Genomic DNA, 15,581 nt, shown 5'->3' on the forward strand with positions numbered 1-15,581 from the left:
ACGCCATGGGGCAGACGAAGTGTGGTTATTTCTCATACGCCAGTGAGGGAACTGAGGCCGAGGTGTAAAGTTATTTTCTGAAGGTCCCATAGGCAGACTGCGAACTTGAACTTGGCAGGTGCTGTTTCCATCTCTGCTGACCATCTTGTGTCAGCGGCAAAGTGTGTGCAGGTGACTCCCCAGAGAATCACCCAGAAGGAAGGATTTCTGCAAACCTGACTCTTATCATCAGTCAGCACGAAAAGCATTTCGGGGAATATTTTTCTTTTAAGAAGCCATTTTATTTTCTATTCACCACGGTCCCCTGGCTAAGTGGTACAACCCAAACGGAAATGACAGGAATTAAAAGGGAACTCTGAAATGTGGAGATCTGAATGCAGTGGGGCTGTTCTCTTGGAAAGGAGCTTGGGGTGGCCCAGCTTTGTGACATCCAGACAACAGGGACTGACGTGTGGAGTTTTTAATCACACACGAATGCAACAGTTGATGGTGTAATTGGAGGTGCGTGACACACTAAGATGCCATTGTAGACCCTGCATCCCTTGGAACGGTAGGACAGACCTGCGTACTCAGTTATCAAGGGACAAAGGTCAGGGAAGAGCAGGGAAGGAACCAACAGCTACTGAAGGGAAGCGGGAGAAAGAAGCCCCCCGTGACCATCAGTCCTCCCCTGCTGCAGCCCCAAGCGGGTCCTCCACCAGGAGAGGCTCCTGCTTACACGCCCACAGCTGCATCTCCTGCCCACCACGACAGAACACCCCAAAAAGAAAAGGCTGCAGGCGCCCGGGGAAAATCAGATGCTCTTTCGGCCACACGAAAGGCACGCACGTGCTCTCGAGCCCACCGCTGAGGGCGCTCCGTCCTCCACGTGCAGGAGTGGGGGGCTCTGTCGGGCCTTGGGGACCACATTGCCCTCCCTGAGACACCAGCTGTGCTCCCTCTGGTGGGGAGACGCAGCTGTGGAGCCCCATGGCTCCCAGGTGACTGGCGCCTTCAGACTGAAGTGTCACTCAGCACAGCCTGGGCCGGGCCCCAAGGCTCCGTGACGATTTATCCTTACCAAGGGTTTATCAGCAAAGGGGAATTTCCAAGGGAAGTCGTGCATGTCACCGGGAGGTCTAAGACCTGAATCCTCTGAATTCGCAGGTTTTTTAATACCAGGGTTTATAGGATTAAAGGTGATGCTGGAAGAGGCCGAGGGAAAATATTTGTAAATTGTGCAGTACGTCACAGTTTGGCAAGAGTGCACATGTTTTTATGAACACAGTGGGTTCTCTGGGCTCCCTGATGGCTTCCCCAGGCGACATTTGACGGGGGAGCTTGAAGGACACTTCATGTCCTAGAGCCCGTGAGTGGCTAATTTCTGACAGTGCTGCTTTTGGGATTTCTCTTGGAGACCCTCTTTGCTTTCCATTACTCTTGTTCCTGCTTTGGTCAAGAGCCACCTCCTGTTGTATCTGTCCCCAGACCTCCAGGCTGTCCTGCAGTCACACCTGGTCCTTCTGAAATGCCACCTTCTCTGTGTCACTCTCCTGGGTGCATCTTTACTGCCCTCCAGTTTCCCTCACTGGTATCCAGGGTCCTTCAGAAATCGGCTGGTGCATCTCTTACTCAATTCACAACCTTCGCACTTGCTGGGTGAGCCCCTGCACTTTCCCCAGACACTGAATTTATTCCTTCCGGTTCTCATTTGCTCGCGGTGTTTCCCGCAACCTGCCCTGTTTACATCACACATCTTTTCAATCAAATCTGAGATTTCACTTTCCCCTAACGCCTTTTTTGCTAACTCTAGTTTATGGTGGCCACCTGCCATTCTGTATTTTTACAGTAGAAATGTTATCATTGGTTACGTAAAGGATCACAAAATTTAATTTTTACTATAACTTGGATAGGAAGATAAAACTTAAAAATTTAAATTTACTTATCACAAAAGCGTTCTGTCTTCCAGGTCCTTTTCACTGGTGGGAAATGTCTGATCCAAATTAAAGCTTGGCACAATCCTATTATATAAATGGCTTGTCTCTTGCATAAATATTCAGTTTATTAGATAGTCCTCCTGTGTTGGCTTCTTGCCTTAAGTAACTCACATGGTTTACACATCTCCTCGGCGTGAGGAGGGGAAGGAGACCCCGTTCTCAGGATGGTCCCTCAATGGCTGCTAGTTACCTTTCGCTAATGGCGACAGCTGCTTCTTCCCTCTTCTCTCTTCCCTTTCCTTTCCTCCTTCTCTTCCTCCTCCTCCCACTCTCCCTGTGCTCCCCTTCTCCCTCCCTTCTCCTCTTCCTTTTCTCTGCTTCCCAAGCTGCCTGTTTCCTCCTGAGACATACCTCTTGCTTTTTAAATTAGATTAATTAGCTCTCTCAGCTCAGAGTCCAGACTTGCTGATCTAGGATCTATTCTTTCCTTATGAACACCTTCTAAGCAGTTTTATAATTTAACTCTTGGATCTTACTGTCATCTACAGATACCAGTGACACTGCTCTTTCAGTGTTTTGTGCACACGGGTGCCCAGCTCACCGAGCGACAGTGTGAGCTATATCATTTGGGGTTCTCCAAGACAAAGCTCAGAAAGTGTATTTAATAAATGAGTGTTGCTTCGAGCTTAACTGTCAGGAAGAAATACTTCCCAGGAACAGGAAAGCAGGAGTGTGTTGGGCATTTAAATTTCCAAAGTGTTGACTGTTTATGACACGGGAAGTCCTAGATTGTCTTGAGCTGGGACAGACGTGAGCAGGCTTGGTGTTGACGCTGGAGGAATGTGAAGTAAAGCAAATTGCTTAACATAGGTAGTCAGCGTCCCCTGTCCCCTGTGCTGAGTCATATTACAGAGGACTGGCCACTTTGGGGATCAACCTTAACCCTGTCCTGTGCCAGTTGTATGTCCTTGCGTGGTGGTCAGAAACTTTCTAGGTCACTGTCTCCCCCACTTATGAGAGGGCAATGGTAATCCTGACCACCCTAGCTCAGTGTGGTGGACAAAAGAGGTAAGCCAGAGGCTCTATCCAGAAATAAGGCTGTCCTCACCAGGGGTCATCATTTGCTGGGCACAGGGAAGCCTACTCAGATTAGCTCAAAAACAGTGGGATGCCTTGGTTGGATGTGTGCTTAATGGAATTCAAGCCTAGAGCCAGGAATGAGAAAGAGAGGAGCATAGCTACGTGCTCCTTCTATTGAGGTGCATGGTTTGCCCTCCTCCCTTCTTCTTCTTCTTTTTTTTTTTTATTGCTATTTTTTTTATTTCAGCTAGTGATTTCCAAAATGTAAATGGATGGAAGTGCTCCAATCTACTGCAGAAGCAGAAACACCTTCATATTTGCTTTACAAATTTTTGCAACCAAAAAAGGTTTGCAGCACAGCATACAAACTAATTTTAGAATTCCTCACAATAAATTGAAGAAGATAAAGCAATCTGCTTCTCATATTAAACAGTGAGGTAAAAAGCATAGTTTTAAAGAACTCCTGTTTTATTAGCATAAAAAGTGTGCTACTTGATACTTCTTAAGGAAGCCTTTTAGGAGGAACTTATGGTAGGCTATGAAATCTATTTCAAAGACAAAATAAAATATGATTGAAATTATACAACTAATTAAATTGATTAAATTAAATTTAAGCAAACCAACCAAGTTTTAATTTTCACAAATACTTCCTATGTACTCTTGACATCTGTACATATGTTTACTTTCAATAGAAATATCCTGCAAGAAGTCTTATTTGAAAATTAATTTGGGAAATCCAGTCATAGTCTAGTAATTTACTTTTGTGTTCATATTATTTTATTTTTTAAAAACATTTTCATTAGTATATGATAGTTTTACAAGGATTTTCATTGTGACATTTCCATATGCACATATGTTATATGCCAGTTTGGTTCATTCCCTCCATTATTCTCCATCCTACCTCATTCCCCTTCTTAAAATAACTTCAGTTAGTTTCAGTGTTTCATTTTTATCCACAGAGAGAAAGTACATCAACCATATTCACCCTCTTTTACCCTCCCCTCTCTTCTAGTTTCCTTCCCTTAACATGACCTGTTTTATTTATTTATTTTTTTCCATTTTTCTTTTATTATCCATATGTGCATACAAGGCTTGGTTCATTTCTCCCCCCTGCCCCCACCCCCTCCCTTACCACCCACTCCGCCCCCTCCCTCTCCCCTTCTTCTTTCCTCCCTTCTTCTTTCCTCTCTAACTTTTCTCTGCTGTGGGAACTGCCTTGCTCTGTTTCAGCATGCATCCTATGAAAGAAATGGTGGCCGAGCCCTGGACTGATGTAGGTTCTCATCGCTGGCTCTTGTTGCAATTTCAAATTTCTGGGAAAGTAGAGCTGGTTGTGCCTCTGGGCAGTCTGCTCTGGCCAAGGGGGACAAACCTGGCCATCATTTCAGGGAGACCAAAGTTATACAGGTAGATAGCCCACCTCCATTAATTACCTCTCATGGGTTCTTTTGAAACTTCATTGGCTTGTGGAGGTCAAGGACGTCCAGAGTCAGACATCGAGGGCAGTCTGTCCCTCGAGAACGTTTGCCACAGTGAGAGCCTGGTGCAAGGGGAGGTGTTGCTCTCTGCTCTCACACACTTCTCTTTGGGTCAAAAAGTCAGATACAGAGACATCTGGCCACCGTTAGAGAAAGAGGAGGTGATGTCATTGCATCAGAGACCTTTGCTGTGGCCAGATGGATGACAGAGTCCTCAGTTCCAGAGAGAAGACTCATCTAATTCCATCTTCTTCACTGTGACTTGATCCCATAAGTGTGACCTGAGTTCAGATGTAATCTGGTTTCAGACATCAAGCCTGTTGAAACTGTTCCAGGAATGGGGGCAGATAAAGGAGAATGATGGAGCAGGTGAATTCAAGCATGATGTATTTGATATATTGTAAGTAAGAACTTTTGCAAATGCCACAATGTACCCCCAGCACAACCATAAAAAAAAGAAAAGATTATTTTCCACTAAACTGTAAAAAAAATGGATACAATGTAGGATTTTGGAGTATTTCACAGCAATACATACTTAACTGTGTATGTAACTACTACATATATATATATATATATATATATATATATATATATATATATATATATATATATATAAACTATACACATATAAAACTAACCCCAGAGGAAAGTTTAATTATCTCCTATTTATTCTCTACTTATGCCCAAAGGATTTGAGGCACTTTGTAAGGGCAGAAAGCATACACGAAAATCCAGTACTAATGTAATAAGAAAAGGGAGAAATGAAAGAAACCATATTTTAAAATCATGGCCAAAAATTTATTAGCAACTGTTTGTAAAGAGAGATAAAGCTAGAATTTTACCTGACACATTCATCTGGGTAAATTCCAGACAGAACCGAGAGGAAAATATGGTTGCCAGTCTATAAAGGAACCACACAAATGCATTTTAAGTATTTATCTGTGCTCCAGGCAGAGTCAGGAAGCATTTATTGCCCACTCACAAAGAAAGAAACCTGTAAGGGAAGCTTAAGAGAGCTGTCTACATAAAAAATTAAACTTCTTGACTGTACAAGGTGCCAAAAGCAAAATTAAATGAGGGAAAATATTTCCAATACAAATGACAAATTTTGATCGCTTCACTATGAAAGTTAATAGTTTGATCTGCTAAAAATAACAAAAGACAAGCATTCCAATAGAGAAATGAGAACATAGAAGAAGAAAAATTTGAAGAATCGGTACTAAAACAAATATGAGTCGATATTATATATCTAAGTAATAAGAAGGAAATACAAGTGAAAGCAGTGAACTATTAGACATTTCCTTCCAACTGGAAAAAATTTAATAATAATTTTAATTTATTTAATACCCAACTAGCAAGAGGACTGAGAAAAGCCTTCAATAATAAGAATAGCTTTCTGTAGCACAATTGGCAATATTCTCAATAGTTCATAAAACACACAGACATTTAAATTCCAGAAATTAGTCCTTGGGAAATAATCACGATTTACATAGGAGAATATTTGCATCTTACCCTTTTTTTTTTTAAGAAACTATTTCCCAATGTTTTTTTACAAGAAATGCTATTTTCATAATAAGAGTAAAATATAAAGTAATCTATTGCCTTTGCCTTTTTCTGTATCTGTGTTTTATTTTTGGTACTATGACTTGAACTCAGAGCCTCACTTGCTAGTCAGGTGCTCTGTCACTTGAGCCATGTCCCAGCCCTTTTTACTTTAGTTATTTTTCACATAGGGTCTTGCATTTTTCCCTCGGCCAGCTTGGACTGTGATTCTCCTATTTACACCTCCTGCATAGCTGAGATGACAGGCGTGCACCCCTATGCCTGGGTTTTATTGGTTGAGATGGGGTCTTGCTTGAACCGTGGTCCTCTTGATCTCTGCCTCCTGAGTAGTTGGAATTGCGAGCGTGAGCCCCTGCACCTGGCCTCTGGTTTCTGTAATGGGAAGGTTATATGCCCCAAATAGATTTTGGATGAGTGAACGTTTTTGTCATCCAGTATCTTGGCCTTGGAAATATCTGAAGGGAGGAATCAGTGCCTTAGTAAAAGGAACCCTGAGTTATCGTTCTTTGCACGTGAGTGTCCTGGTGTGTTTACTTGGAGTTTATTTGCTTTTGCTGTAGACAGACTTTGGGCAAGCTCTGTTATCTGCTTCCCATTCAGCAGCCAGAGGAAGGCAGATGTTTGGTACCAGTGGAGAGCAATGGGTGGGGCCTGAGGAGGGAGAAAATGCAGATAAATGAAACAACACAGAGACAAAGAAACAGCCACCCAGTCTCACCAAGCTCAGCAGATTGGGACTGAAATGGGGACCAAATCCTTCCCACCAATATGGCGCCTGGAGTCTTGACCAACACTTAACGTTTCTGTGAAGACTGTGAATCACTGTATAACTTAAAGGCATTTGGGTTTCCTTGTTTGCAAAATGAGATTGTGTAATGCATTTGGAAACTTTTATGCAAGCTGGGTTCAGTTAGGGCAAAACTTGTCACTTAAGTGAGTGTTGCAAGCCTTAATTATCTGGGGAAATATCTGCGTGGAAGAATGAGCAGAATTAAGCAGAGGATCCCATGTATAGGTCAGTATGGAATTTCCAGTGGAACCCCATAGCTATACATGCAATTTATAATTTAACAAAAGGGAAGATAGTGCAGGAACGAGGGACTCCCAAGAAAGAAGCAAGCAGAGCCTGATCCATGGGGTTTTGGTAGCCATGGCCAGCCTTCTGCTGACCCTGTCGCTGGGTAATGCAAGTGACCCCTTCTGTCTGCCTCCAGGACTGCCCCGTGGACGCAGAGGACTTCAGAGCCCAGCAATGCTCAGCCTACAATGATGTCCAGTATCAGGGGCGTTACTATGAATGGATCCCGCGGTACAATGACCCCACTGCCCCGTGTGCGCTCAAGTGTCACGCTCGGGGACAGAACTTGGTAGTGGAGCTGGCGCCCAAAGTCCTGGATGGAACTCGCTGCAACACCAACTCCCTGGACATGTGCCTCAGTGGCGTCTGCCAGGTAAGCCGCGCCTGGCGCTCACATCCTTGGTTCTGGGATGTGCCATGCAGAGAGGGTCTCCCGTCCTTTTGCTCATGCAGCTGAAAATACTGACTTTTAATGCAAAAAGTAGTTTAGAGAATGTTACTAGCCTGTAAATCATGTTCTACCCATTGAAAATAGTGTGAACTTTGCCTGTGTAGAGTCAGAAGACTGCAGTCTCTGACCTCTTGTGATTTCTTCAGATCAGTGATTCTCTATCTTGATCATATCAGTGTCCCCAAGGCGTTGTGATAGCATAGGGCACTGCCCACCCCCAGGATTTCTGACTCAATGCTGAGAACTTGCATTTCTAGCAAGTTCTTAGGAAATACTGATGCTGCAGGTCTAGGATCACACTTTGAGAGTGATTGCTTTGGAAGGGCGACACTGGTCTTGGGGTGCCAGCATGGATGACTCCAGCAATGTTTCCCTGTGGGTTCTGCAGAGCTGTGACGAGCGTTACTGAGACACACACCCGGTGGACTGTACTTGCTATGGGGGATCTGAGCTATTCTGCCAATTGCTGAGATAGTGTGAAGACCCGGGGGACGTGATAGAATTCCACCCTCGTTCTTTGGATCTCTGAAAAACATTTTCAAAGCAATGAACGTCCAGCATTCCCTCTACTCTGTAATCTCATAAGAGTAACAACAGCAAGCGAGCAACCTGACCGTCTACCAAGTGTCAGGCACTGCGAGGAGCCTCATGCTCCTCCGTCCAGTCTGTGGTGAGGCTGGGTGTCATGGTGGAGAGCAGGTGGAGGAGCAAAGCCTCTCACCTCATGGTGGTCAGGAAGTAGAGAGAGAGAGAGAAAAGATACACTGTCAAAGTCACTTCACTATTGACCCATGTCTACCAATGGGTCCCACTCCCTAATCACCCGTTCAGCTTTGAACTCACCAGTGGAGCGATCCATTGATGGGTGAGGATAGCTTCCTTGTGACCCAGTCACCCCTCAATAGCATCTCCAGCTGGGAACCAAGGCTTCAAAACATGAACCTTTGGTGGGGGTCGGGAGGGAGGGAGGGGAAGGGAGGGGTGTTGTTTTATGTCCAAACTGTGACATTCCCCGCCTGGCTACCAAAGGCTGATGTCCATCTCATCATCAAAATGCACTTAGCTCATCTCAAGAGTGTCCCCAGTCTCAGCACAGGTTCAAGTCCAGTGTCTCTGAGACTCAAGGCAAACTCTTTGCTGTGCACCCCTGTCAAGTTCAAAGAGGTTTTTAATCTTAAAAGTGTTTATCTTATCGGTTGTTTTTTTTTTTCTGGGAAGCATGCATTTAGAATCTAAAATGATCAGCATACCTCAGGTCATCTAGATTTTCTCTTATGTCAGCTTTTGGAGTTTTACAGTTTTGTATTTACATTTAGATCTGTGTTGTATTTGAGTTAATTTTTGTGAAAGATGTAAGTCCGTGTGTAGATTTTTTTCAATTCTTTGAATTTTTGTTAGCATATATTAGATGTACGGGGGGGTTTTCATTCTGACACTTGCATATGTATATCTTAATTACATTCTCCCCTCCATCAAACTCTCTCAGTCCCTGTCCCCTGCTTCTTAGAACAGGTTTCATTGCTCGGTTTCATATACACGTATAAAATAGATCCACCATATTCTCCCTCCTTCATCCTCCCCCCTCCCACTGGTACTCACCCCCAGATGGGACCTGTCTTAACCTTCCTGTCCTTCTATTTTTTTTTTTGTGGTACTGGGGGCTGAACTCAGGCCTTCACCTTGAGCCACTCCACCAGCCCTATTTTTGTGAAGGGATTTTTCAAGATTGGGTCTCACCAACTGTTTTCCTGGGCTGACTTTGAACCATGATCCTCCTGATCTCTGCCTCCTGAGTAGCGGGGATTACAGGTGTGAGCCCCTGGTGCCCAGCCGCTGTCCTTCATTTTTTTAAGTGTATGTTGATGTTCAAGGGGGTTTCACCTTGGTGTTTCACACATGTATATATTGTACTGTAACCAGATTACTCCTTGTTACTTATTCTTCCTCTATTGTCCTGTTCTCCTTTTTTAGGTTAAATTTTCTTATATGGACACCACGTTGTTCCAGCACCATTTGTCGAAAAGACCATCTTTCCTGCACTGGGTTTCCTTTGCTCTTTGCTGGGGATTTATTTCTAGGATTTTTATTATGGCTCATTGATCTATATGTCTCTTCTTGGGCCAACACCACGCTGCCGTGATTACTGTAGGTTTGTAGTATGCCTTGACGTTGTGCACTGTCATTCTTCCAAATCTGCTCTTCTTCAACATTGTGTGAGCCGTTCTGAGTCTTTTGCACACTAAATGCAATCCTAACAGTTGTAGGTAGGATTCTGCTTGTAGTTTTCCAAGCTTTTGAAAATGAATATGGATGACTTTTGTAATTAAAGTAAATTTGTTATTACTAAAGCAATCTAGCCCACTGTCAAGAAGAGCACTCTGGATAACATGGTTTTTGAACATCAAGTGTTTGAAAAGGTGGGAAGTAGATAGGTTAAAGGGAAGAAGGGAGGCCCAGGCAGAGGGACTAGGGACGTAGCAGCAGGTGTGTTTAAGGTTATCTAACTCATATTGTTGGGTGAGGGTGGAACATACTTGTGCCATAGTGCTAGAAGGCTGGGCACAGTGGTCCACGCCTGTGATCCAAGCTATTCAGGAGGTGGAGATTGGGAAGATCCCAGTTTGAGGCCAGTCTGGGCAAAAAAAGTTTGTGAGACCTCATCTCAACCAAAAAAAAAAAGCCAGGCATGGTGGAACACACATGTCATTCCAGCCACACAGAAAGTCTAGGCAGGACTGTGGTTCAGGCCAGCCTGGGCTTAAACATGAAACCCTGATACGAAAACACCTAAAGCAAAAGGATCCAGGCATAGCTCAGGTGGGAGAGTGCCTGCCTTGCAAGCATGAGGCCCCAAGTTCAAACTCCAGCACCATACACAGAAAAAAAAATAGTGCTCGAAGATGAGGCTACAGGCATAGGCAGAAATGCCATTAATTGTTCTGAGAGTTGTGAGGAGGGTCGTGGATTTTTCCAAGCAATAACTCAGTTGGGCTTGTTTTCAGGAAGATCCGTTTGGTGACAGTGTGCCTGGTGGTTTGGAGAGAGCAGGATCTGGAAGGTCACGTTTGGAATAATAAGAAAGGGAGGGTGTTTTAGAGAGTAAAGAAGCAGGTCTTTTAGGCCTGAGTGCTGGACTGGATGTGGGGAGTGAGGAGGGTTTAGAATGATGTCTGGTGCTGACGTGATCACTAGGTCGATGTGAAGTCATTCTCCAAGGCAGAAAACATCAGGTGAGGATGAACACGATTTACCTGTGTTACACAGTCTGAATTTGTAACTTAGAAGAGAGTTCTAGACCGCGGAAAAGTGAAGATCACTGCAGGAGAGTATTTAAGAAGGAGAAGTCAAGTGGAGAGCTGGGCGAGGTGGCTCACATCTGTAATCCCAGCTACTCAGGAGGCAGAGGTTGGGAGGATTGTGGTTCAAGGCCAGCCCAGGCAAAAAGTTAGTGAGAACTGTTCTTGACCAATAAAAAGCTGTTTGTGGTGTCAGCCTATCTTCCCAGCTACATGAAGGCATAAATAGGAGAATTGTGGTCCAGAACAGCCTAGGCACAATGAGAGACTCTGTGAAAAATAACTAAAGCAACAAGGGCTGGGGGAGTGGCTCAAGTGGTAGAGCATCTGCCTAGCAAGTGCAAGGTCTTGAGTTCAAACCCCAGTGCTGCCAAAAAAAAAAAAAAAAAAGTCAAGCAAGACAAGCAGTGAAATATACCCATTTCATTTTGACCAAAAACCCTGGTGACCTCAGCCTGAGCAGTCTCAGAGACTTGGCCTGCCACTGGTGGTGGCAGACTGTGTTAGTTTCTTGTGGCTGCTATAACAAATCCCCATAAACTTGGCTTAAAACAATGGAACTTGATTCTCTCACAGTTCTGGTGCCCAGAGTCCAAAATCAAGGTATGGACAGGACTCATTGCTCTTCAGGCTGGGAAGGAGAGCCTGCTCCCTGCTGCTCTTCCGGAATTAGTGGTCGCTGTCCAGTCTTGAAGCCCTTCCACAACTCTGGCTCCACGTTCCCTTCACTCTCTGTGGTCTGTCTCCAGGTCTTCCCTCTTTTTCCAAGGACACCTGTCACTGGGTTTAGGACCCAGCCTAAATCCAGGATTTCATGTCAAAATCCTTGCTAGTATTTGCAGAGATACTTCTTCTAAGTAAGACCACATTCACAGGTTTGGGATAGACATGTCTGTTTGTGGGGAGAAGGAGATACAATTCAATCCACGACACATGGTAAAAATGAATGGGCTGAAATGAATAGGATTGATGAGTATAAACTCATCTTTTGAAAAGATTGAGTCAGAAGAACAGAGACAAAAGATGGACATACAGCTGGAGGGAGTGCGAGGTCCAGGAAGAGTGGATAGCATCAGAGATGCTTGGAAAACCACTGGACCGGACGCAGTTTCCATGGTAACAGAAGCATAGAGCATCAGAAAGGTCCTCTTTATTAGAAAGAATTCACGCTTTATGAATGCAAACATACATGTGAAGTATCTATTTATTAAGAACAAAGAGAGAAATCACAGTAAATGACTACAGCCTTGGAAACAGTTTCCTTTCTTCTGAGATGTCTCTGGTGAGTTGCAGATTTATACAGATGCTCTTCCAATTTGCCCTCCCCACCAAGTAAACTGTCGCTCTCAGCTCAGTGTTTTCAGGGGCCCAGGCTGGGATGGGGGCAGTGGGGTGGGTAGAGGTGGGGGACAGGAAGGTGGCTTTTACACTTCAGCTTTATCAAGGACTTACGTTGCTGGGGCAGGGAAGTACCGATTGAGAGGCTGAAATGTATCATTGATGATGTGAAGTTCCTGGGGTCATTGAGGAGGTTGGAAGTAAAAGCAATGAGGAAGGACTATTCTGAGACAGGTAGGAAGAATGGCACGGAGGCTACTGACGTGCTTATATGGGATGGATAAGCAGGTGAGGTGTTTGAAGGCTTTGATTTCATGAAACAGAAAACACAGTCTTATAATGAGAATAAGAAGGCAGGCTTCCTTTCCTTCCTTCCTTCCTTTCTTCCTTGTTTGCTTCCCTCCCTCCTTCCTGCCTTCCTTGCTTCCTTTCTTCCTTCCCTTTCTGCCTCCCTCCTTCCCTCCCTTCCTCCCTCCCTCTTTTCCTCCTTCCCTTCTTCCCTCCTTTCCCTGCTTCCTTCCTCCTTTCCTGTACTGAGGTTTGAACTCAGGGCTTCTCATTTGCTAGGCGGGTGCCCCACCACTTGGGCCATGCCTCCAAGCCTTTTGATGTAGTTCTTTTGTGATAGGGTCTCTTGTTTATACCCTGGATGTCCTGATCAGCAATCCTCCTATTTGCACTTCCCTTGTAGCTGAGATGACAGGTTCGCATCACCACTCCAAGCTCTTTTTAATTGGTTGAGATGAGGTCTCGAGAACTTATCCCCACCCCTGGGCTTGGCCTTCAACCTCCGTCCTCCCAATCTCAGCCTCCTGAGTAGCTAAGATGACAGTCTTGAGCTGCCATGCCCACACCAAGGAGGAAGAAGAAACTCAATCTTCCTTGAGAATAGTGGAGGTGACAAAAGATGGCTGGAGAATGGATCCTTGGGGAACAAGGAAGTAGAAAACCATTTGGCTAGTTGGTGGGTAAGACCAAGCTCATCTTAGCTTTGAGTCAAGGTCGTGGACCTGCTTGGTAACTTCCTGCAATGTTTGGCTGTGAACAGGACTGTGTAGACTTCAGACTGAATGAACTACATTCACATCCCTCATTTGCAAGGAACTGGCTGAAGACCGCTTGGCTGACTGCTCCCTTAGCATCTTTGAGCCTTGGCGTTTTCAGTAAATAAAAAGCCGTTTTTTTTTAGGGCTCATTCTTTTGCAAACAACATTCCAAATGCCCAGCGCAAGATCTGCCACACGGGAGGCCTTCCGTTGAGCCTGTCCTCCCCTGAGCTCACTGCCCACTGCCCTCGTCTCTTATTCTTTATTTAAGTGCAGCTGCCCGGTTTCCTGCAGTAGTTTCCAGGGTGTGAAGAGGCTGGAGGGATAAATGTAGTCTTCAGTGCAGACTTTCCCACTTTAAGTGAGTGCCTACCATCATTTGTTTTGTGATTTCAGTGGGGTGAGCCCATTCTTGGGGCAGTAAATGAGGAACACCTGGCTGTTGAAAGCTGAGTGCTTTTTTGGCCAGGCTATCTGAGCAAACGGAACCGAATTTGCTTCCCAGAAGTGACTCAGACACTTACAGTTGCACTCAGGGTCTTTCTTGCAGCAGGCTAACATTCACATAAGCTCCCTGTCTTTTACAACGTGGCGTGGAGGGAAAGCAAAGTCCGTGAGTCACTCTGCAGGCCTCAGGCTCCCCAGTGAGCCCTGACAAGCACTTCACACCGACCGCAAAGAATTCTCACAAGTGTGTTTACAACTTGGTCATTTGGGTGGACATGTCCCAGCGCTCGTGGGGAAAACTTCCATCTGCCTGAGCACCTGTGCACAGCAAATCACACGAGACGCCTGCGCTCACTGGATTTTGCTTCTGCTCCTGATTTTTGTCAGGTCGGGTATGCGGAATAGGTGTTTACTAAATTCCCTTCAGATGCGTGGATGAAGCCACTTACAACTTACAATGAAAGTACACCGAGTATTTTCCAAGGACCAGGCGTTGTTTAAGCTCCTACTGCATGACCTGAGGAAGTAGGTTCAGTAATCATCCTGTTTATAAGGAAAGTGGACACCGTACATGTTCCCAGCGTGTCTCAGTCTGCTTGGGCTGCTGTAACAAACTATGTAACTGGGTGATCACGAACAACAGAAGTTTATTTCTCACAGGCCGGAGGTCAACCGCTGCTAGACTCAGCATTCACTGAGAACCACTTCCTGGTTCATGGATGGCTGTGTCCTCACGTGTCAGGGGGAAAGGACAAAGGAGGTGTCCAGGGCCTGTTTTATAAGGGCGCTAATCCCATTTGTGACTCACGATCTAGTCATGAGTCACACAGTCCCTACCTCCAGATCTATCACTTCGGAGGTTAGGACCTTACCAGACATTGAATTTGAGGGAGACACAAACATTCAGTGAATTGAACGCAGCTAGAAATGACGGATTTGGGATTTGATCCCAAGCAATCCAATTCTAGAATGCATTTTCTTGATTCTTGTGTGTGAATGGTTAAATTACTACCTTACTCCTGTGTAAGGTAGGCTAGGTTTTCTTGCACAACCAACAACCCCAAAGTTCAGTGGCTTAAAACAATTAAAAGCACTTCTTGCTAATGCTACTTAACCTGTTCAACATACATCGGCAGGGTCTCTGCTTTCTGAATGTCACAGAGGCCCGGGCTGAGGAAGGTTTTCTTTGAACACATTTTTAACTTAGGAACTGCAGTAGTGAGAAAGAGACCATGGGTGGAGCTCTCAGGCTTAAAACTTCTTCCAGAAGTGACATAGGTCACTTGGGCTCATAGTCCATTGGCCAAAGACAGTCAGTGACCACGAGGGAGTTCTAACATGAACAAGGAAGTGCAGCCTTTCTGAGGGCTGAGAGGAGAACTAAAAATTTATGAAAACCCCCAATGATACCACAGTGACACACACCCTCGTTTTAAAGCCAGAAACGTTGGAATTTTCTTGAAGGTGGAATCCAGTTTTCAAAGATCTCAAAATAGAAGTTGATTTAAAAAAAAAATTGTTGTGGTTCTTGAAGGATTAAATTTGACTTATCTGGAAAATTCTTATTTCGCTTAATTTGGATGAATGGCACTTGTTTGAACACTATCTTCTTTAAACTGGTTGGGAATCTTATGTCGAAACCATGAAATAATTCTTAGTTGAAGTGATGATTTATAGGTGAGCGTGTCTCTAGAAAGTACTGCTCATGTATTTAAAATATTTGTTTATGCTGCCCAGTATCTCATCTCACTAACTACACTGTACGGGAAGAACCATTTCTTACTAATTTATACTCTGTAGTGCTTGGTGTTATGGAAAATGGCTATTTAATTGGTGCTCATATATTTTATTGATATGTTTATCAGTTAGTAGTTTATAAATCACTATA

General features: G+C 44.5%; 1 protein-coding gene across 1 annotated transcript in view; it reads left to right on the forward strand.

Annotated features, from left to right (window-relative positions):
• Positions 1 to 15,581, forward strand: part of Adamtsl3 (ADAMTS like 3) — a 252,154-nt gene that overhangs the window by 98,149 nt on the left and 138,424 nt on the right. Inside the window, exon 6 of the mRNA XM_020176611.2 lies at positions 7,252 to 7,488. Within this exon, the coding sequence (XP_020032200.2) occupies positions 7,252 to 7,488 (237 nt within the window). The remainder of the gene's footprint in view (positions 1 to 7,251; positions 7,489 to 15,581) is intronic.

This window comes from Castor canadensis, chromosome 19, assembly GCF_047511655.1.
Source record: "Castor canadensis chromosome 19, mCasCan1.hap1v2, whole genome shotgun sequence".
NCBI classification, from domain to species: Eukaryota; Metazoa; Chordata; class Mammalia; order Rodentia; family Castoridae; genus Castor; species Castor canadensis.